We start from the raw sequence: 24,295 nt of genomic DNA, 5'->3' as shown, positions 1-24,295 counted from the left end.
CTTTCCTCAAGCCAGTCCAATAGAGTCTCCAGAGAGACTTGAGCTTTATTTTAATGACCTTTGCTAGACTTTTCCACCAATTTACAGGTGTGCCATCACAGGTGGACAGCGACATGGAGGGACAGCAGCTACAGCAGGTCAGCGAGTTTATTTACATTTAATATTTATAAATGGCACACTTGTTTTGCCAAAACTTTGCGCAGTAAAAGGGTCATCACAGTTTGGCGTTTGAGAGCACTTCAGCTCACCGATATAACACGGCAAGCATTACACCATCTCTCTAATTTGATTTCTGGCAGCTTTTGAACCCGCAGAGACTGAAGTCACTTCAAGAATGGATGCAGAAAAGCTCAATCACTTTAACACAGGTCAATGGGCAGAGGAAGTATGGTGGTCCTCCTCCGGGTAAGTGCTCTTGAATGAACCGAGATGATCAGCCTTTTGGAATTAAAGCACAACATGTGGCATTTAAGTTCTTTTATGTCTCATAGCATGAGACTGAAGTGTGCTGTGGATGAAGACAGAGCTGTGGCACATGGCTTCTTAATTTTCCTTCATAAGGTTCAGCAGAGCAGAAACAAACCGTTTATCTTCATCATCTTGGGTTTAAAACATCGTCATGTAGAACTGATACGAAAGTTTGAACCACGCCTCTTTTGTGCTTTGTCTTTTCCTCCATTAAAACATGAACACCTGGAGCTCAGTTAGACTACAAGTCCTCATTGCTGCTCAGTTAGTGCTGATTAGAGGGTTTTCATTATTGCATGATGGAAATGATTAGATCAAGATATGTGTTGATCACTTAAGATGTTAATATCGTTTAAATCAGACACCAACAGTGTTTTCTGCTGAAGTAATATCTGTTTTAGTTGTCACACTTTTAACTTAAGGAATACTATCCCTAATGAGTTCATTTTTTTAAAGTAATACATATATACATATGTATAAAATGTCTTTTATATGTAACAAATCATGAGTGCATAGATAGTACTTAGTAGTTTTTTCTCAACAAGTACATTCAGCTTTAATCTGAAACTCTGGTCAGTGCTTGTTATGTGATGTTTTCATCAGTTTTTCAGAGTATGATTATACTTTTAAAGGATCATATTGTGAGGATTTTTATTTGCCTTGATCTTTATATCTTCAGCAGCTGGGTGTACTACGAAATATATCTCAAACTATAAATACATTATATATATAAGATCTTGACAGTGTGAGCATTTCTGTGTCTGTGATGGTTCATGAAGCTTTGAAGTTACAGCTAACCAGGGGGTTATATTTATTTATATTGTTTTATTGTATTTGTATTTATTAAAGCACATTAATAAAAATAAAAAGTGTGTGTATATACATGTAAATTAATATATAAATGAGAATTTCTATCAGTGTATATGCATAACACACATGTTTGTGTGTGTGTGTGTTTATGAATGCATGTCACATATGTTTTTCAAACATGTAAATTTCAACATTCCAACATTTGTCGTGAAATATTTTTGAAATGCAATCCCAGTCACTTTTGTTTTTGAGAAAACATAAATTATCACTCCTTTTGACCATACTTTTCTTTACTCCAGGCTGGCGAGGTCCTGTTCCCGGGCCGGGCTGTGAGGTTTTCATCAGCCAGATTCCACGCGACGTCTACGAGGACCGCCTGATCCCTCTTTTCCAGAGCATTGGCACTATTTACGAGTTTCGTCTCATGATGAACTTCAGCGGGCAGAACCGAGGCTTCGCCTACGCAAAGTACGGCGACCCCCTCACTGCCTCCACCGCCGTCTTGACCCTGCATCACTACCGTCTGCCGGAGGGGGGCTGCCTGACGGTGCGCAACAGCACGGAGAAGCGGCAGCTGCGTCTTGGGGATCTTCCGACTAGCATAAATCAGGTGGAGTTGCTGAGGATGCTGCGAATGATGTCTGAAGGGGTGGAGGAGGTCCTGCTGAAGATGGCCGGGCCCAAAGGGAGAGAGTTTGTGGCCCTAGTGAACTACTCCTCCCACTACGCCGCATCCATGGCCAAGAAAGTGCTTGTGCAAGGTAGGCCAGGGCATGGAAATATTTGGATTATTAACTGAATGGCTATTATTTAAAAAAGAAAGTAGTATGCAGTATGTTGCATGTGTAGTATGTGAATTTACAGAACAGTATTTTTTATACTGTGTAGTATGCATTAAGCAGTACACCAAGGTTTATTAATTTTATTAATATACTCGTGTGTGGATTTTTAATTAATACTTTTTTAATTAATACGTTTACTCAGCAAAGATGCATTCGATTGACAGTGTCTGTTTTAAAGGAGAAGCCAGAGGAGCTTGATTTTTTCACAGATTATCCGTCTCATATTCAGCTTTAATATACATACTGGCTTCAACTTGGACCACTAAATAAATAGATTGCTATTGTTATGCAAGTATGAGGGTTAGATTATTTAGTGTACAGGTCATTTCAAGAGTGATAAACAAAGTGATAGAAAATATTTATTTTAATGCATTTTAAATGTTTAAAAATGTGGAAACCACTCATTGCATCACACCATCTCCTGACTGCATTATTATTTGTAAAACGGGCTTTATGGAGAGTGTGTATACATGTTTAAGTTTAACCGTTTATATTTCATCAATTAAGGGAAATTAACAAGTGTCTCAGCCCTCAAGGGACTATTTGGCCAACCAGCTTATTCCTGCTTGAAAAGCTAAACGTTATTGATAGTGTAAAAAACATCAACTTTGAAACACATGCTGATTTGATGGACTAACATTACTCAACATTACTTACTACCTTCCAGCAACGCTACATTCAGTGAAGGTAAAATAGTAAAAAACATAGTTCATTTATATGAAACCAGAAGCCAGAACTTTTTCACTTTTTGAATTGTAGTCATTGTGTAGTGTTTGGGCATAAAGATCTACAAAGTTACAAATCTCAAAGTCCACTCCAATGGGAGATATTTCATTAAAAAAGAAAATCTCTTTTCAAGAACTACAACGTATGTTTATACTACAGATATTTTTTTTTCTCAGTTTTGTGATGTCATAAAGCCACATATTAAAATATAATTAAAATATGGAAATTTGAATGTTTGGGGAGGGGGGAGGGGCGAGGTCGAGGTTAGAACTCTTGGTTGAGTGCATCGGACAAGACGACGGCATTGCAATTATGAAAACGTTTAATAAATTGCTGACAGTACAAAACTGGACAATGAAGTATTCTGCAGAATTTACACCTCAATTATGAGACTACAATGTTTCCCATACATTGATTTATTTGTTGCACCACAAATAGATTACCCAAAAATCTTGACGTAGTTGAATAAACATGGGTACTGTACGTTTCAAAATCGAAGCCCGGTGGGTGTCTTTAATATCTGACACCCACCCACTGGCTGTCTTCAGAAAATTTTGGATGTCATTATCATTTCATCTTGCATGTAATGTCTGATAAAGCAGAGTTTGTGAGTGGAGTGCTGCTTTGTGTACAGCCGTTACTGGGGAAACCTTGATCTCTTCCATTCCAACAGCGCCTCCTGCTGGCAGAGAATTAATTTGCATATATATGCTGCCACCCAGTCTGTGGGAAACACTGGACTATGGTATAAATTCAGTTATAACAGTTTCACTGCAATTCATGTTATAATGTTAAAATTAAAGAACAATAAACATTACATATTATAGGGGTGGGAAAAAAAATCGATATTGCAATATATTGTTGTGCTCTCTGTCGCAATAAATAATCGATACAGTAACGCCCAATATCGATATTTTATTACAACACAAAATGATTAATTTACCCGTTGTCAGTGTCACTGTCACTACCCAATATCTACCATTCTGTTTGCGGGGGCGCTGTTCGAGTAAATAGGGGTAAAGTGGTGCAAACAGCGGCCGGTGAAGAACACAAGTTAACTAACAACAACAACAGAAAATTGCAGAAAAAAAGAGAAGCGAGAAGAATGGCGGAAAACAATAAAAAACTAATCAAAGACCCACCCGCTAGTTTCCACTCTAAAGTGTGGAGACACTTCGGGTTTTACGAGACAGTCGACGGAAAGGCACTGGATAAAGACTATGCAATCTGCAAGAACTGCTTTGCAAAGATAAAATATAACAGCAACACTACGAATCTACAAATGCACCTCGTTCGCTATCACGGTGAACTACTCTCAGGTGAACAGTCAGCCGACAATCACTACTGCGTTCAAAGCAAAGCTCCCCTTTGGGTCGCCGAGGGCACAGAGTATCACTAAGTCCATCGCCGAATTTATTTGCAAGGACCTTCGCCCTTACAGCGTGGTCGAGAATGATGGATTTTGCAGAATGTTGACAACACTGGAACCGAGATACGAGATACCGAGTCGACAGCACTTTACAGACAAAGTCATCCCTGCATTGTATGCAGATACCAGAGCCAAAGTGGAGGGTGCGCTCCGGTCTGCTAAACGAGTTGCACTAACCTGTGCTGGTTGGACGTCAAGGGCCACCGAGTCCTTCACATGTTAATGTTCATGTTGTTTTGTAATGTTCATGTACTTTTATCTGTCTAGATGTACAGTGTTTACATTTAAGACCAGGAGGCAGTGAGTTATTATGCAAATGCATATTTCTTTGCACAATGTTGGAAATGTTGGCATTAATAAATGCATAAAATTTCCTTATTGCTTCTTTTTCTTTTCAGTCACATATATCGTGATATATCGTTGATGAAATTTCTTCCAATATATTGAATATCGTAGATATTGCGAATCGTGATATTATCATATCGTGGACCACATATCGCCACAGAATTGAATCGTGAGGTACCTGTATCGTCCCACCCCTAACATATTACCATTGCACTTATCTGTACATAGTAAATGCAGTTATTTTTAAGCGGTTGTTGACATGCTATCTATAATGTGATTAAGTAAAAAAAAAAACAATAACATTACCACCATAGATATGTTTATATATAGCTATGGTTACCACAGGTTACAACCTGCAAAGGTTCTGTGTGACCCTCAGTATTCTTGGGGTCTGAATTCAGGCTCAAATTGATAGATGCTATCTTTAACTATACCAAAGCAAACTGAACTTGCTGCTTTGGAAAGGGGCGGGTCAGTACTGAAACACTGTCTAAGCTGTTCGCCAATCACAACGCACTGCATGGGACAGCTAACCAGTCATGACAAATTTAGTTTTTCTGAAGCTAGGTCTTCATCAAACCAACTAATCGAGCCATTTAAGACAGGATGGGGAGAAAGGTATTGTAATAATGTAAATTATGTGACAAATAATGTGTTTTTCGAAACACCAAGCACGAGAGCATGTTCTAGTACACCCCCAAAACAAAATCAAGACTTTGTAAAAGAGCATAATAGGACCCCTTTAATAAATGCTGTTCTCTCAAACGTTCTATTTATCAAAGAATCCATTTTAAAAAGTATCACATTTTCAACCAAAATGTGAAGCAGGTCAGCTGTTTTTAAACATTGATAATATTAAATGTTTCTTGAGCAGCAAATCAACATACTAGAAGGATCATGTGACACTGAAGACTGGAGTAATGATGCTGAACATTCAGCTTTGACATCACAGGACAAATTACAATTTTACAATTTATTCAGAAAGACAATTTTATGAACGGCAGCATATGAAATGCATAAATATTCAACATTTAGAAGCAGTTAGAAATGGGGGGTGGGAATCCTGTGTATTTATGTTATGTATTTTTGCTTGTATCTGAAAACAGGATGATGTCTTTTTTTTTTTTTGGCCAGTAAATGAGATGGGGAAAAATATGATGAGGATTGGTGCATCTTACTAACAATATGCTGTCTTCTAAAGTTTTTTTTTTTTTTTTTACTGGAGTAAGAAAAAGTATTGTAACATTCAACAAATTATGTTGAAGTATTCAAGTATTTTTTCCCCTTGTCTTTTCAGCTTTTAAGAAGCAGTACGGCATTTCTATTACTGTGAAATGGACGTCCTTCTCCAAGAAAAATCATGTATCTGAGGCCGAACAAGAAGACGGCACCTTTACCCCACCTGGTCCGAGTCCCCTCCCCAAACCCTCCATCACCCCTCCCCTCCTGCACCCTCAGCCCTCCCTCCACGATATCCTGGCCCACCCCTCTGTCCAGTCCTTCTTCCGGGCCGGGGGGGGTCCGGCCGGCCTGTCGAGAGATGAGATGAAGCCTCAAGGCCCCGTGAACTGCGACGCTGTGACTCTGCTGCAGTGGATGTGCGAGGTGAACAGACTCGGTGCTCCAAAGTATGAAGTCCGTTTCCATCATGCCAGCTCCGACGGCTTCCTCTGCTTCAGCTACGAAGTCCTGATCCCATGCTTTCTTATTCCCCTGTATGGGGTCATCCAGGTCCTTCCAGGCCCCAGCGCTCAGGCCACGAAGGAGGAGGTTTATCGAGCCGTCGCCGAGCTGGTGATCCAAACCATCTATAAAGTCTCAAATCTGCGACCTTTCTAAAATTTGAGCTGCTAATGTAATGTACCGTTATCAGTTTTAAGTTCAGTATTCCAGTTTGAAAGCATGTACTGTTCCAGTGTCAGATGAATGAGTGGAAATTAATGATTAAACAAGTATTTAGTTTATTGTTAAAGAAGAAGAAAAAAAAAGGCAATCTGGGCAGTGAACGGTTTGGAAGTATTATGTTCTCGTTGTTATGTTTTATTATATTTTAACGATGTAATATTAATCATTTGTTATTTTAGTCAGCCTCATCACAGTTGGATGATTGCATGTTTTCACAACTTCTTATTTTGAGTGTTTTTCACCGCATTTGATTTTTCACGATTTGTTTCGCTTGTTTGTAGACTTTGCATGGTGTGCTCTTGTTTCCTTGTTTGATGGGTTGTACTGACTATATAAATGACTTTTGCACAGTAAATAAGTTGTTCAAGAAATAATTAGTGTAGGCTATTGCTCAAGTCCCTGATTATGACTTGGATCGATTGCTATTGTTCATACTTGTGGTAAGACATCAAAACTTTCATGCAGAAAATGGCTAGATATGAAGAGAGGTCTTTCAAAAATGTTGTGATTTTATATAATAGGACTAAAATAATCAATTCTTAATTTTATTATATTATCAATAAAAAACAAATAGTAATCTATATGTAAAATTGTAAAACTAAAAATATTTTCTAAAATAACATTTTATTAGCTGTAAAATCACAACTTGCGTAATTACTCCTGAACAATTAATTTGTCTAAGAAATATTACTACTGTAATTATTATTTTTTTATTTACAATTATTATAATTAAATGATTACATTTGCAATACTAATATTCATGGCTGTCTTAAAGACACAGTTACATAGAATGTAGGCCTAGAGACCATGTAAATGTAGCATCTTGCATGTGGCATTAAAACAAATATAACTGACACAAATATAATAAGACAAACAAAATATCTTAGTTACTCATTTATTGATAGATCTGACATAATCTAAGCACAATTTGAAAGAGCAGGCTATGAGCTGAATATGTTTTCTCCTTAAGTGTCAATGTTTGATTACACAATTGTAATTGGCGTTTGGTAAATGGGTCCACTGTCGTCCTTATGGTGACTGTTTTTAAGACTACAAGGTCCTTGTTTTGATCTCATCCACCAGATCTGCTCTGGGCACATCAACCTACAGGAAACCAGACAGCATATTAATGATTTTTGAAAATGATCTTCATTTTCGTTTGATCTGACTTTTTAGGTATAAAAATGTAAAATAACTTTATTTCCATGAAGATAAATAAGCATGCAATGCAATATATTGTGTGACAAATGTAGCCTGTTCAAAACGTTTAGTTTGAAATAAGGCATACGACTGTTTTATAATCGGTTAATCAAAATGACAAATTGAAAACAATCTGTGAGGCTATCAAACGCACTTCTTCTCGGCTGGCCACATTACGCAGTTTGACGACTCCGTCTTTGAGCTCTTGTTCTCCTAAAATAGCCACCAGTGGAATCCCAGTTTCCTCACAGTGCTGCAGTTGGCTCAACAGCTTCGGGTTTTTCTTATATAAAACTTCAGCCTGTAGCACAGAATGCATAGCTCAGAGATCCACAATACAACTCCACATTCATTTTGGTTTTCTTGAAACGACATTCAAGCATATACCAACCTTGATTCCAGCGTTCCAAAGCTCGCTGGTCAGTTTGAGTCGCTCTTCTAGAAGGTTCTTCTGCGCTGAGGCCACCAGCACTTGAGTTTCAGTGGTGCGCACCTTCACAGAAGATGCCTGCAGGAGATGACAATATTACACATTTCTATTGAAATACTTTTCATTTAAAACACAGCGGCATCATTCTAAAAAAAATTCTTAGTGTAATAAAAATTGTTATATAACTAAAATATTTTAAAAGAAACCGTTAATCTGCACAGATCATAAATAATCTTTCATAATAAAAACCAGTGGCACCATTCCAAAAAAGGAAAATCATTTTAAAATGCATTTATTAATTAAAACTATTTTTACCACAATAATAAATGATTAATATTGTTTTAAAAGTTTTTAAATTTAAGATTTCAAATAACTTTAATCATAAAAACAGTGGAACATTTTCTAAAAAATGTACTCAGTGAATACAAATTTCAATAGTGTTAAATATATATTTAAAAAAAAATCTTCCCAAATGTTTAAAAAGTATTAATAAATATTTAAAATTAACTCAATATATATTTAATAAATATATTTCATTAAAGTTCAAACAGTGGCACCATCCTAAAAATATCCTTAAAAAAACATTTTTATAATTATAAAAAAGTATGTTTTATTTAATAATTTAAATACCATTCATACTAAAATACAGTAGCTCCATTCTAAAAATGGATTTAATCAAAAAACTGAATGTAAATTTGAAATAGCATTAATTAAAATAAATATTAAAAATAAACCATTGATCTTTCTAAATGTTTAAAAGCATTAAATATTTTAAAACTAAACATTAATATACCCAGTTTTTTTGTTGCAAATGCCATTTTATATTATATCTAAATGTTCTCTTAAAAAACAAACTTCCAAAGCAGACATAAAAAAAAAGAAAAGAAAAAAAAGGCATTATATACCCTCCTACCCCTTCCTCTCACCTCGGCCTTCTGCTCCATGATGGAAAAGATCCTTTCAATCCCAATGCTGACGCCAACACAGGGCACTTTCCTGCCCTTGGGGTCAAACATGCCCACCAGACCATCGTATCGCCCTCCACCAGCCACGCTACCAACACTCACGCCAGCCTCATCTGCCCCGTTCTGCTCTGTGGGCGTGCACACCGGCGCTGGGATGGTCTGGGAGAGAACAGCTTCATAAATCACACCAGTGTAGTAGTCCAGTCCTCGAGCCAGACTCAAATCAAACACCACCTAGAGAGAGAGAGAGAGAGAGAGATTTTAAAATTAATGAGGGCAAACGAAAGGAACAAGATCATAGAGGCAGACAGTGAGTGGGTGTGAAAAAAAAAAAAAATTTCAGCTGCATTTACTGAAATGAAATACCGGTGAAATAAATTTTATAGGGTGTGTATTTCTTCTATAATGGATTATAAATAAACTTAAGGAAGATGCGTGTGGAGCATACAAAACATAATCAGGTGTGACGTGATACAGACAGCATCTTTTTCAAAGTTAATTTTGTTGATTTTTTTTTTTTGGTGCGAACTAGCAATAAAAGAGATTTAAAGATAAATGCAATTATTTAAATTTTGATGGATAAATATTCAATTAGAATAGACTGCCGAGTATAAGCATTTTCACTACACACCTTTGGTTCAGTATGAAGGACAACAGGAAATAACTGAATTTTCTTTCGACGCATTCATTGACCTCTGACCTCACCTTATCTGTGACCTGGAAGAGCTCCAGGTAGCTGAAGAGCAGCTTCATATCTGTGAGCCCAGCGCAGGCCTGTTTGTTTTGGGACAGGTTGGGGTCCTGAAGCAGCCGCTCGGCCAGATCCTGTCCACCTGGAGGTCAAAGATGTCAGCTGATGTCGGGATATACAAGAGGGAACACATCTGGTCAGGTAAAAACTGACGGTGATGTGTGTGTGATGAATGCTTACTCACCCTGCATGCTCACATACGCTCCGATCCGATCGGCCACATCCTCTGAAAGACCTTTCTCATTCACCATCTCCTTTTTTACATCCTCCCAGGCCGTCTACAAACACAACGAGCACGTCAAACCTTAAACAAGGCCTGGGTTCAATCCTATCCAACCACTATTCAATAATCCCAACAAGCTTTGCACTTTGCTACTTTAGATATGAAGTCTCAGCTTTTAAATTCAGTGCAATTTGAAATGTTTATGAGCTGTTTTGGAGAGTTGATTGAATATGGACTGTTATTAATTTTAAACTTCAATATTATAGCAATGTACCAACTGACAGGGTTCCCTGTATAATTTACAGCTTTAATTTAGAGATTGTAGTGTAAGTGAAATGCACTGTACATCGCAGACCTGCCACCCTTGGAATGTTTTTTGAGTACCATCAGTGTTGCGGGGCGGGCAGGGTGGGTTTACAGTTCACTGTTTACCGAATTTTTTTTTTTTTTTTATGCAATTTCAAAAAGCAAAAAAACAAACAAAAAAATACTCCAGTACAGCATTTCTGTCAGCCTCAAATGCAGCCTTTCTCTCAGAACATCTGACGGGGCGAGCGCGAGCCGTTTTGAACTGAAACTATAAACTATAGTTTACTAGCAAAGATATAAAACACAGAAATTATTTAAATGCAAAAAACAAAAACGCTCTGACTGGTTAAACTCTCCATCTTTTTTTTTTTTTTTGCTTGTTTTGAATACTGCGTGTGAACAGGGGCGTCACTAGATTTTTGCGTAGTTTAGAGTGACAAATCATACCAGCGTATTTTAAGGTCAAAATGCGTACAGGTTGCCAGGTTATACATTCCAATTCATGGCTAATGAATTCAAAGGCAAAACTTTGATAGATAGAATTGATTCATAAAATCTGTCTCAACCCTACCTTAAATGCATTCTATTATTTCATTATCTCTCACCTTGTCCAGTTTGTCCACTGTGGAGCAGATTGTGCGGAACTTCTCGTCAGGAACGCTGCACACAGCAAACATTCCATCTAGAATTCGTCGGTCATTCACCTGAAACACCACTACAGTGAATATCCCATCTCAAGCTGATAAATGCACAACAAGAGGTTCTACAAAGACTGCTTCTGAAAGCTGACATGTTGCCTCAATGATTCTGCAGGCACTGTTCAGGACGGGCTTCTGAGGCAGCATAGTAGTTTAACGATATACAACAACAACATAGAGAGAGATTTGGATTATAACTAAGAAAATATTAAATTATTTAAATACTAATTTCTTATTAGAAACGATATCAAAAGTGTGTTGGTTACACACTGCAACATTTAGACGCCATTTTAATTATTTTAAGATCACCTGTCACTGAATGAAGTGCACAGGATAGTGGGATATCACTAGCAAAGAATGCATCTATGCTGCCTTCAAAAATCAATCAGATGAAAGCATCTCTGCAAACAGGATGTGACAACATCACTGGATTATGACGTGCCTTGTTGCCTCGCAGAAGCAGAATTTTTCAGCTATCAGACACAGCCAATTTCTCATGTCGACCAGCAACCAACCTTGATACGAAAATCTCCCAGATCTAATTCATTCAGGATCTCGTAGACAATTTTCAGACACTCGGCATCAGGGATCATGGCATCATACTGACCTGCAATATCGAAATCCTGCAGCCACAAAGATCAAGAATTATTTACATTCACATGAATAACAACAATTCTATGACTACTACAAATAGTAGTACTATATGTTTATTTAATGACATGTCAACATCTTAGGCTATTTTCATGGCAAAAACAATAAATGAAAAAAATACAAGTTTAACAAATTCAACCAGCAAACAAAGATTTTTTACGTTAAAATATACTACTCCAAGTAATACTAATAATAATAACAGCTGATTTATTGAGGATTGAGGTACTCACACACTGGTAGAACTCCCTGTATCTGCCCCGGGTCATGGCTGGGTTGTCTCTGCGGTACACTTTAGCAATGTGGTAGCGCTTAATGTTGGTGATTTTATTCAAAGCGAGATAGCGAGCAAATGGGACCTGAGGAGAAAAGGTCAAGGAGCCAAATGCTGACAGCACTGTTGAGATTGTTATGGTGAAATTGTACACACATGCTAGTGATTTAAGCACAATCCAAAATAGCTTTTACAGCAATAAAAAAAGCACTCTTTTTCTGGCTTTCACTTGATCATTTCTGTCCATTTAAATCAAAATCAAACAAGCTAACAGATGGAAATCAATCTGACTTTCCCCACCAGATATGTGTCTGCAAAAAGATTCAATATTAGATTAATAAACGCATGTCTGATGGATACAGTGAGGTCATATCTCAGAGACAGAAGTTCTCCTCCCTGGTCCTTCAGATCGTAGATGAGTTTGGAGTCTTCGCCGTACTTCCCCGTCAACGTTTCCTACAGAAACACAAATAAACAGGGTCATTATGGTGAATGAATGCAATTATGTGATGTACAAACTAATGTGTAACTGCTAAAGAGACCTTCAGCTCAAAGACGGGGGTATCGATGGTTTCAGCACCATGGCGTTTAAAGCAGTTGACGATGATATTGAAAACCTTTTCTCTGATAGCCATTTGCTTGGGGTTATAGTCCCTGGTTCCCTACAGAGAAGAAACGAAAGATATTGCACACTGCAAACAGACCTGTGTCTAAAATGTCAGTAGTTTATGTACCTTGGCTGTCTTGAGAACAAACACATGTTTTCCCTCATCTCCTCCCAGCTGAGCTTTGAGCTGCAACAGTTTGGCCACTTCTTCATCAATCTGAAAAACAAACAGTACAAAGAGTTTTTACCTTCAGAACAATGAAAATGCAAATAACAATGGGTTAAATGCAGAGCACAAATTCTGAGTATGGGTCACCATACTTGGCTGAATGTCACGTCACTTTCACTTTTCATCATTATCAATGCTGTGAGCAGTGGTGCTGCTTAAATATTTTGTGGGAAAAAAAAACCAATGATACATCATTACATCATTGATTAAAGGAAAGTTCAAAAGAACAGGTTTTATTTGAAAAATAAATTATTTGTAACATTACATGTCTGCACTGTTACTTTTTAGAAATGTAATGCATCTTTGTTGAAAATTTGTTGAAATAATTTCTCTTTTTATTACTAATCCCAAATAGTACTGTATAAATAGTAACAAATTACATATATATATATATATATATTAGGGGTGTAACGGTTCACAAAATTCACGGTTCGGTTCGATACGATACACTGGTGTCACGGTTCGGTACGGTTCGGTACGTTTTAGATACAGCAAAAAGAAAAAAATTAGCAGATAAATTTCCTTGATTTTTATAAAAAAAAATTATTTATTAAAACTAACAAAGTATGTTTTTTTTTTACATTGAACAATGATGGAGCAATTCTTTACCCATCTTCTATGGTGTTTTCTTAGCAGCATACTGTATAAAACAAAAACAGCTCCTTATAAAAAAAAAATGAAAATGTTATATTAGTTATGAACAAATACAAAGATGTAACTTTTTATATGGAACTCTATAACTCTTTATATTGAGTGTGTTTTTACTCAATTGGTTCTCTATAGGGCTTATGTTTTTTGGAACAAAGCAGGAATTACGGTCTGTCTGAAATGAGCTCGTGAAGGAATATTGTAACGGGGCTCAATTACATTAAGCATGTTCTTAAAACCTACGTTTTCCACTACAGCACAGTTACTCATTGCGCGGCTCGTCAAGCTATAACTGGCGGCTCGCAGAGTAGCTTACAGTATCACACTGCCACTTGCCTTCAGAGCATGTGAGGCGGGAGCGAGCGGGCGGATCTTGGACAGAGCGCAGAGCGGCAATTTCAAAAGGACGGTGGACGGAGCGTCGCATTTCCCGCTCCAATTTCGCGCTGCTCACACCACGAGTCTGAAGCATGCTCATTCAAGCCTGACCCTCAATCCATTAGTCTTGCACAGTCATCAACAGTAGACTATTTTCAAGCAAAACTCGGCTCAATAATGGAGTTCAAAAAGTAAAATGAGAATTCATACAGGTGTAGCCTATCAATATAAGTCGCTCTGGAGTAGCCTATAAGGCGCATCAGTCAAAAAATGCGCCATGAAGAAGAAAAAACATATAGGCCTAGCCTCGCACTGGACTATAATTCGCATTTATTTAGAAATGTATAAAATAAAAATAAAAAATCTTATGGACGGGACAGTTCTCCGTTACGGACGTGAGCGCTCTGACAGCGGCACTAAGACTGCTTTAAAACTTTCACTGAGACCTCAAACAGAAAGCACAAAGCCTGTCTTTAAATTTGATTTCGTTTTGTATTAATTGTATCTTAATTTTAATCAAGGTTTCATCAACCAATTGTCTGGATTTAATAAGAAGTAAATAGAAAATAGATAACCACGATACGAAGGAGCCGGTGTGTACCTGGAGTTTGTCTCACGAATGAACCGAAACTCAGCGTATAGCCTACTCGCCTCACAGACCCGACAAATAGGCTAATTATAGGCTAACAATTCAAAACGAAAGAAAACAGACTGCTCTCCCTCCCGTATGAAATGTGCATTTCTCTCAGGCGCGTTCACTACTGCGAAGATCACGAGTCAGCATCTTTCTAGCCGACAGACATAAAAAAAAATTAAATGTCTTCTGCTATATTTTACATATTCATAATCATTAATTTTGCCGGTTCGTTGTGACAGCTTTTAGGTGCCCTTAAATGTTACATGAATGCATCAGCACTGAAAACATAGAGATTTTTTTTTCTTTTGGGGGCATTTTGTTTGACATGCATGCCAGCTTTCGCTCATCCCACTATTAAAGTAAATCTGTTCTTAAACGAAAATGTATTCGCCGTGTAATTTCTTTTTTGTGGGATGTCCAATTTATATGTAGAAATGCACATTTGCAAAGGTGACTTAGTATGTTGTCGTAAAAGTGGCTCGCCTTTTGATTTTGCTCTGCCAATGTGGCTCTTGTGAAAAAAATAGTGAGGATCACTGCACTACAGAGTAAGGTGCTCGCTCACTCAGTACGCGCTGAAGGCTCGTTGCAAAATGGCTTATGCGTTTAACAGACCACAAATAGAAGATCCTCCAATAACCAACAGGTCTGGTGTTTGGGTGCACTTTGGATTCCCTGTTAAACAATTCCCTGTTAAATTGGCCATTTTGCAACGCGCCTTCAGCCTGTATTGCTGAGTGAGCGAGCGCCTGACTGAGTAGCCTAACATAAACATATAAGTTGGTGTTTTTTTCTTCTTCGGGGGTGTCAGGGGCGTTGCCTGTTACGTCGTTTGGGTTATTGGGCTACCTTGTTGAACGCATATCATTATATTTCACAATTTGTTTTTATTTTCCAAATATAATTAATTAGTCCAACGAACCGTTCGGTCCATAATGCGTACCGCGTACCGAACCGAAAGCCTCGTACCGAACGGTTCAATACGAATACGCGTATCGTTACACCCCTACATATACACCCCTATATATATATATGTGTGTATATATATATATATATATATATATATATATATATATATATATATATATATATATATATATATATATATATTTCTTGACTTTGAAGTTAAATTTGACCTGCCATTTTCTCACCTTTAAGTACATTTATTTTTGCTCTTCAATAAGTTCAGTATTGTTTTTGGACAGGAAAACTGGATGTGAGCAGACGTCAGGCAGCATGGTAAACTAAAAGTCATAAGATTAGCAGTGACTGGCCTGTGACTGAAATAAAAAGGTACCTGTGATAAAGTCATTCCAGAGGAGAAGCGCAGAAATGGCAGGTTGACAGCAGAGCGACGGCCCATGAGTCCAGCACACAGCCGCATGGAGACCAGCCCCAGAGCGTTCATTATGCACAGTCCAAACACACACCAATCACAATACCATACAGTCCAAAAACAGATCCGATCCGATCCCACAAACAGCGAGGATAATCCAGGTGTGCAGCGATGATGATGATGGTGGTGGAGGTGGTATCCGCGCCAACAAGCAGGAAGAACAGGAGAAAAGTGGTGAGCAACCCTGTCACTACGGGCCCTTAAGAGAGGCATCACAGCAATGAGAAAGCAAAACATGAGAGGAGGCTGTCAAAATCAACCAGCATCCCCAAACTGAGCTAGAAACACCCCACACCTCTAAGCTGAGCACATAACTGTTAATAGGTCCTTTTTAACACCCCATGAATCAGAGATACCCCATATATGACCTAGCTTGCCTCTCTTTTACATAGACTTGTCGTTGGTCTTTTTTCATATTTTCATTTTTATATTGTTTAAGATTTGTACTACAGACATACTGAAGTACAATAATAATTTTCAATCACGTGGTTTACTCCATAGCGTCACATTTTCATTCTAAATCAACAGCAGTCACTGTAAATAAATAAATATTATTATTGTATTATTTCATAATATCGTTACAGATACATCGTCCATCCACATACAGTAATGATGTCCACCATGACGGACAGATTGCATTAGCTGGCTAACAGTTAGCACCATGCCGCATGTCTAATACAGAATAACATTCATTAAATACATAATTACGACAATGGAATAAATTAAAACCAATAAAACAGATCATAACCTGTCATGCAGAGGAGACGTAAACATTTATGATGTCCCGTTTTCTTACATAAAAGATACAGCAGGCAGCCAGCGGTCACTTCATGTGTTCCGTCATTAAGCTTTGAAACGCTTCAAATCTCATACAAACCTGTTCTTTACTCGCTTTCTCTGATTTCAGTTTCCTGACGACCTCTCCTTGTGTTTTAATCGCCTCCTGTAGCTGTGCTTTATCGGCCATGGTGCTCCAGACAGACAGCCGATGATGAACCTGGGACGGAACTGCAGCTACTGCGGCGCACACCTTAAACGTCACTGCGCATGCGCTGATGAACACTAGGGGCGCTAAGAATTTGTGTTATTATTATTATTATTGTTTGTTGTTGTTTTTGTTGTTGTTGTTGTTGTTGTTGTTGTTACTTAAAAAAGGAATGGAATTGTATTAGCGCTTGAGCTAGTTTAATACATATTTATAATATATGCATATTAAGAATTATTTTTTTTCAATGAAGATAATACAAATTGTGTTATTATTGTTTGTTGTTGTTATTGTTGTTGTTGTTACTTAAAAAGGAATGGAATTATATTAGTGTTTGAGCTAGTTTAATACATATTTATAATATATTCATATACATAAACATATTATTCTTTATATCTCTGTAATTTAGCAAAACAGTTTTTATTTAGATAAATTGATTAACAAATACATTATTGTTTATAACAACAACAACGATGATGACAACAATAATAATAATAAGTATTATCATTATTATTAATATTATTGTTGTTGTTGTTGTTTAAAAAGAAAGTAGTAGTGCTCCAGCTAGTTTCATGCATATTTATAATACAAACATGCTCAACTTTTATTCTCTATATTTGATATTCTTTCTTAATAGATATTAATAGATTTTTATACCTAAAAATATATATATTATTATGATTTTTATTATTAAATAATTGGAAGTAGTGGTGTTTAAAAAATTACAATTACTACAGTATACAGTACAGTAACTTACAATTTCTCTATATCTTTGTAATGTATAAACTTTCGGTACTGTACCTTTTTTGGAAGAAGAAAAAGAAATCAGTGCGTATCAGTCAATTTGTAGATTTGACAATAACTATTACAATAACTCTACATCACTGCATTCTAAGTCTACATATGGGGGTTAAACCCATATATATATATATATATATATATATATATATATATGGTTAAAACGACCTCATTAAACAAATACACATTAAAAATATTATTCCTCATCAAGGAGCGTCGCCGGTAAATTTCTAAAGACTTTTCTTACAACTGTCACATGCTGATTTCGTAACCGCGTACTAGCATGCTACTCTTCCTATTTTTGCTATAAAAAGATATGATAAAAGTAATAAGAGTAGTAGGCTACTATGCAGTTTCAAATTGAGTCTGTGGAGTGGCTGTAAGAACAGCATAAGTCCAGCAGGTGGCGGTAAAGACACGCGTCTCCTGCAACACGATGCGAAGAGCCGCCGAAAGAAGAAGCAGTCATATGTCATGATGAAGGTGGGGTTTACATTGAATTAAAAACAAGAGCAGTGCATAAATGTAACGTTAGGCATTAGGCAAGCCTGCTGAAAACCGAGCAAAACACTACTTAAAACTAAAGGTAAATACATCCCAGCTCATACACCAATATTTACTTGTTATAAGTGACAGCGCTGCGCATGTTAATGTTGTTTAACAGGCTGTTAATGAGCGTTAGCTTTAGCATTCACAGAGTAGCATCAGCTGTCACGGGTGATAACTGAAGGATTCAGATGCTTTGCAGTTTATCCTTTGACAGTTTGCAAAAAAAAAAACGTCATTAGATTTATCATTTATATATGTATATATATATATATATATATATATATGTATATATATATATATATATATATATGTATATATATATATATATATATATATATGTATATATATATATATATATATATATATATATATATATATATATATACACACACATACACACATATATATATATATATATATATATATATATATATAAGATTAATATGTGTATTTGTCAGTGTCGTTTATTTCCTGTCTTCATTACCCCGAGATTTCTGTTGTTCAAGTCTTTGTCTGCAGGATACTTGAGAACATAAACCATGGTCATCTATCTCCAATGAACAACCCATATCAAATGAAAGAAACTTGCCTCTCAGTCTATAATATTGAGTTGGTGTGTGTTTATTTTGTGCTGGTCAGGGGATCTGTTGGTCGGCATCATGAGTCCAGCTCAATGGGATCTTCCCCCAGAGCTGTGCTGCAGGCCTATGGCCTTTGTGGCTCTGACAGGACTAGACGTGGTTTATAATGCCATCCACAGAGCCATATGGGATGCCTTCTGTGCCAACCGGCGGGCAGACAGAGTGCCCATCTCTTTTAAAGTTCTGGCTGGAGACCACGAGTATCCAAAGTGCAGAACCAAGGTGAGACAAAAGAGCTTTGAAACTTTCTAAAAATATACTAAAAAATATGCTTTATGCTCTTTATAAATATTTCTTATGATTTGGACACTACTGGGCTGTTGGGTAACTGTGTTGACACTTTCTTTTTATGTTAGAGAACATCATATGAGTGGTACATCCCTAAAGGGATACTGAAGACGGGCTGGATGAATAAACATCTCAATCTGGTGCCTGCGCTGGTCGTGCTGTTCTATGAGCTGGACTGGGACGATCCACAGTGGAAGGAAAAGCAATCCGAATGTGCAACCAAAGTGGAAATTGTCAGGTATAGTTTTATGAAAAGGTCACAAAGCTCAATTTGGTGCTATTATTAAACAATTAAAATAGTTCCTGGATATTGCAGTAAAGCTGATATATATATATATATATATATGAAAGTGAAAGTGAAAGTGAAAGTGAAGGTGAAGTGAAAGTGAAAGTGACATTCAGCCAAGTATGGTGACCCATACTCAGAATTTGTGCTCTGCATTTAACCCATCCGAAATGCACACACACAGAGCAGTGAACACACACACACACACTGTGAGCACACACCCGGAGCAGTGGGCAGCCATTTATGCTGCGGCGCCCGGGGAGCAGTTGGGGGTTCAATGCCTTGCTCAAGGGCACCTAAGTCATGGTATTGAAGGTGGAGAGAGAACTGTACATGCACTCCCCCCACCCACAATTCCTTTCGATTGGGAGTCCGACTCTCTAACCATTAGGCCACGACTTCTAATGGTTACTATACTATACTAACTATACTATATATATGTGTATATATATGTATATATATATATATATGTATATATATGTATGTATATATATGTATATATATGTATGTATATATATGTATATATATATATATAAATGAATGAATGAATATTAGATAAAAAAAAAAAATTATAAATAAAGAATTTGTAGAACTAAAATGATTAAAACTAGCTTTTAGTTAACTGAATTAAAAACCAATTAAAGCTAAATAGAAATATTTCTAAAAACTAATAAAAATGGAAAACCTAAAATGAAATAAAATAAATTAACGCTAAATAGAAATATTTACACAAAAACAAAATGTCAAAGGCAAAATTCTAAAGTTACAAAATTAAAATGTAAAATATACAAATTAAAGTTAATTTAAATAATAATAAAATTTATATAAAACTATAAAATATATATATATATAAAAAAGTAATAGTATGTAAATAATACTAAAATAGCACAGGATAATTTTGTAACAGAATCCAAAACTCTTGGGTGAATAGACACTGGGACAAATCCTAACAGGTGTTTTTTGTTCTTGTTTGCTGCTCTGAGATGTATCTGTTTCTCACAGGACAAGTTTACAAGGAAGAAACACGAAGGTTGCTGTTGTTTTGATTCAGAAGAAAACTCCTCTCCCACCAGGTATCACAAAACTGAAATCCATGATTCAGGAAGTTCAGTGTATATCTTGAGCAGATGTTGATGGGTGAAGATGTGGTTGTGTCTCAGGTGAAGATCTGGTGGCATCTGAGAGGGCTTCTGCTCTATGTGGTGCCTGTGACCTGTCTGGGAAGTCCCTGTTTGTCCTGCCCCATACTGACCACCTGGTGGGATACATCATTAGGTTAGAGTCTCTCTAGATGCAGAGTGTGTGTTCATTATCCCCGAAAGACCGATTCAGGTCCGTCTTTGTATGTGATAAAATCAAAAATGACTTGCTTACGCATTCAAGTTACAAATGGCTGCACCGTTCTTATATGTTAAAAATATGGTTAATATAGCCTCGATCGCAGCCTATATTACATTACAAAAAGGGACTGAAGCTACTTGTATATTCACACGTTAGTTTTGTGTTATATATTTATATGCCTGCAGGTTGGAAAACGCATTCTACGAACATGCACAGACCTACTATTATAATGAGATCAGGAGAGTGAAATCTCACAAGGAGTTCCTCAATAAAACTACACACCAGGTAACCAGGAGCCCGACTGCAAATATAAAACCTGAATTTCTTTATAAAGAAGTTCCTAACACTCAAAAGAGGCATTACAACAAGTATAAACAGCAAGAAATTAATTCAGGATTCTTTTGAATGCGAATCCTACACGAAGATTGTGGCATGCAGTTGCCTCTTTCTAAATAAGTTATTAACAATTGTTATTTTTATTGTGATTCTTAATTTATTAGTTATCTGTTAAGTGTGAAAAAGCTCAACTTGCACAATAGTAACCTATGAATGCTGTAAATTCTAGTTGCTGTTTGTCAGGCACCAGTTTAAAATTGGCTTCTTCAGTGAACTGAAGCAGGACACACAGAACGCCCTCAAGTAAGAGCTCTCAACAGCAATTTTGACACTGCTTTTTTGTTTTTATTTATGATAACTCACACATTCCATATGCTGTCTTACAGATATTACAGGACTGCTTATAGCCTCGTTCATGAACTCAGAGCTCATGAAACCAACATGCTTGAGATAAAAACCATGGCTGGATTCATCAACTACAAGGTGAACTAGATTTTCTGAACAAAGTGTGGATGGTGCTTGCATATTGCTTTGAGGGGTATCATTTTAGTGAAATTGATATTATCGTTGTATCATTGACAATATTTTGAGTTCAAATTTTTTTTTTGTGTGTGTGTTTTGTCATTTTTACATTTTTTTTTCAAATGTTATATATATATATATATATATTAGTTTTTATTATGTTTTAGGGGTTTTGTTCGTTTTAGTTTTAGTTATATTTTTTTCAAATTTTTTATGTAAGTTTTACTTCTTCTTTTTTTGTGATTTTTATTATATGTACCTTTTATTGTGGATATTTTTAAGAAAACATAAGCAAATAAGAAGGTTTTATACATTATTTAACCCAAAAACAAAAAACAAAGAAAGATCCAAATTTCAATCCTGTTTCTTCTAAAAACAACAGATGGCCTTGGAATTGAGTTACTAATATTATGAGCCTGTAACACTACTCACAACGGCAGTAGCAGTAGCACCTAGTGGCAAAGAATGAATTTGCATTTTCATTCAGACCAACGCAAAAAGAGCAACAAGTGGGCGGACAATAGGCTAATGTTTCATGTTGACGTCAACATGAAATGGCTTGGGATTTGTTTTAAAGGGGTCATATAATGTGATTTTAAGTTTTCCTTTCTCTTTGGAGTGTTACAAGCTGTTTGTGAATAGATAAGATCCCTAAAGTCTCAAACTCAAAGAGATATTCTATTTAAAAGTTAAGACTCATCCACTCCCTCCTAAAACTCCTCGTTTAAACTAGCCCCCATGTCTACTTAACTGTGTGGGAAGTTTTGCATAACACTGCCCGAATGTTCACGCAAAGAAAGAAAGTGTAGTTTTGATTCTCGCTGTTGTGGAGACTTTTACTACACACTCAAAAGTGTGTACTTTTTCTACATCAAAAGAGTACATATTTTAAGAACGTAGTATAAGTAGGCACATTGGGACGCAGCAAATAACTTTATAAAGTGTGGACTTTCATATTTAAAGCTTTGCAGGATGTTTTCATTCACTTAGAGTTGTGTTACACACTGCATTTTCAAAAACCTATAATGGACCTTTTTTCACATTTATGGGTTTTTCAGCAGCTGAAGTCATCATAGTTAGGTTAACTTTAAGATCAATGAATAGGAGAGTGCCAAAAATATGTTTTGCATTCCCATTTTCTCAAATAGTAAAAGAAATCAAAAAACAAATCTGATCTCCTTTTCCAGTGTGTATTTAGTCTGTTTATACAAGACATTGTTCCCCTTCCTGAACGCCTCTCCAAATAACCGTTCACACCATTCACAACTCCTGCAACCCCCCTCTCCCCCACACCATCAATACAGATAAGCGAGGATGCTGTGCACCAGGTCTTCCGGAAGCAGAAAAAGGAAAAAAGCACCAGGCCCAGATTGTGTTACACCAGCCTGTCTGAAATCCTGTCCTGACCAGATCTTCAACAGATCACTGGAGCTGTGTGAAGTCCCTTCATGCTTCAAACGCTCCACCATCATCCCCATCCCAAAGAAATCCAAAATTACAGGACTAAATGACTACTGGCCTGTGGCTTTAATGTCTGTAGTCATGAAGTCATTTGAAACACTGGTGCTGGCCCACCTAAAGGACATTACTGGATCCTTGCTGGATCCTCTTCAGTTTGCCTACAGATCAAACAGGTCCGTGGACGATGCAGTAAACTTTGGACTGCATTATTTTCTGCAACACCTAGACAGACCGGGGACTTATGTGAGGATCATGTTTGTGGACTTCAGCTCGGCCTTTAACACTATCATTCCAAACCTCCTCCTGCCCAAACTAACTCCGCTCCCGTGCCCACCTCAGTCTCAGGCAGCAGCTAGTGAGGCTGGGAAAATACACATCCAGCACCCGTACAATCAGCACCGGAGCTCCCCAGGGCTGCGTTCTCTCCTCACTTCTCTTCTCCCTGTACATTACTAACAACTGCACATCTAAGGACCCCTCTGTCAAGCTCCTGAAGTTTGCAGATGACACCACACTCATCGGCCTCATTCAGGACAGTGACGAGTCTGCTTACAGACAGGAGGTTAAAGAGCTGGCCGTCCGGTGCACTCTCAGCAACCTGGAGCTTAACACGCTCAAAACAATGGAGATGATCGTGGACTTCAGGAGAAACCTCCCTGCACTCCCCCGACTCACCATCATGAACAGCACTGTGACTGCAGTGGAGTCATTCAGGTTCCTGGGCACCACTATCTCTCAGGACCTGAAGTGGGACATTCACATTGACTCCATTGTGAAAAAGGCTCAGCAGAGGTTGTACTTCCTTTGCCAGCTGAGGAAGTTTAACCTGCCACAGGAGCTGCTGAAACAGTTTTACTCCACCATCACCGAATCCATCTTCTGCACTTCAGTAACTGTCTGGTTCAGCTCAGCTTCTAAATCTGACCTCAAAAGACTACAGAGGGTAGTCCGGACGGCTAAGCAGATCATCAGTACAACCCACCCTTCTATTCAAGAACTGTAGTTATCCAGATTGAGCAAAAGGGCTGGCATTATCACTCTGGGCCCCTCACATCCAGCACACTCACTCTTTGAACTGTTGCCTTCTGGTCGACGCTACAGAGCACTGAGCACCAGAACGACCAGACACAGGAACAGTTTCTTCCCTCAGGCAATCCATCTAATGAACAC

The 24,295-nt window shown here is 37.3% G+C and overlaps 3 protein-coding genes across 4 annotated transcripts in view; 2 read left to right on the top strand and 1 right to left on the bottom strand.

The window, feature by feature from the left end:
• On the top strand, positions 1-6,899 carry LOC132109807 (dead end protein 1-like). The gene is made up of 4 exons (XM_059516160.1): positions 1-137; positions 300-405; positions 1,578-2,039; positions 5,918-6,899. Exons 1-4 carry the CDS (start codon positions 54-56, stop codon positions 6,457-6,459), a joined length of 1,194 nt encoding a protein of 397 aa, XP_059372143.1. The 5' UTR covers positions 1-53; the 3' UTR covers positions 6,460-6,899.
• Positions 6,900-7,406: 507 nt separating this feature from the next.
• On the bottom strand, positions 7,407-16,944 carry LOC132109806 (histidine--tRNA ligase-like). Of its 2 annotated transcripts, XM_059516158.1 has the most exons (14): positions 16,796-16,936; positions 15,820-16,117; positions 12,758-12,847; positions 12,566-12,685; positions 12,384-12,479; positions 11,983-12,108; positions 11,617-11,724; positions 11,009-11,107; positions 10,056-10,149; positions 9,826-9,953; positions 9,082-9,354; positions 8,117-8,233; positions 7,880-8,026; positions 7,407-7,629 (listed from the first exon to the last, which is right to left on the bottom strand). In XM_059516158.1, the coding sequence occupies exons 2-14, from the start codon at positions 15,928-15,930 to the stop codon at positions 7,576-7,578; spliced, it is 1,563 nt and encodes a 520-aa protein (XP_059372141.1). In that variant the 5' UTR covers positions 15,931-16,117; positions 16,796-16,936; the 3' UTR covers positions 7,407-7,575. The 2 variants fall into 2 exon arrangements, with proteins under 2 accessions (XP_059372141.1, XP_059372142.1); XM_059516159.1 differs by lacking the exon at positions 15,820-16,117 and having other exon boundaries at positions 16,796-16,944.
• Positions 16,945-18,144: 1,200 nt separating this feature from the next.
• The window catches only part of LOC132109805 (trafficking protein particle complex subunit 11-like), a 39,333-nt gene continuing 33,182 nt past the window's right edge, over positions 18,145-24,295 (top strand). Inside the window, exons 1-8 of the mRNA XM_059516157.1 lie at positions 18,145-18,287; positions 18,890-19,113; positions 19,248-19,417; positions 20,468-20,538; positions 20,626-20,740; positions 20,992-21,091; positions 21,372-21,445; positions 21,529-21,625. Of these exons, the coding sequence (XP_059372140.1) occupies positions 18,910-19,113; positions 19,248-19,417; positions 20,468-20,538; positions 20,626-20,740; positions 20,992-21,091; positions 21,372-21,445; positions 21,529-21,625 (831 nt within the window). The 5' untranslated portion in view covers positions 18,145-18,287; positions 18,890-18,909. The remainder of the gene's footprint in view (positions 18,288-18,889; positions 19,114-19,247; positions 19,418-20,467; positions 20,539-20,625; positions 20,741-20,991; positions 21,092-21,371; positions 21,446-21,528; positions 21,626-24,295) is intronic.

Source organism: Carassius carassius, chromosome 29 (assembly GCF_963082965.1).
Source record: "Carassius carassius chromosome 29, fCarCar2.1, whole genome shotgun sequence".
NCBI classification, from domain to species: Eukaryota; Metazoa; Chordata; class Actinopteri; order Cypriniformes; family Cyprinidae; genus Carassius; species Carassius carassius.
Note: the sequence above shows the minus strand (reverse complement) of the source record. Positions and strands in the feature narration are given on the sequence as shown.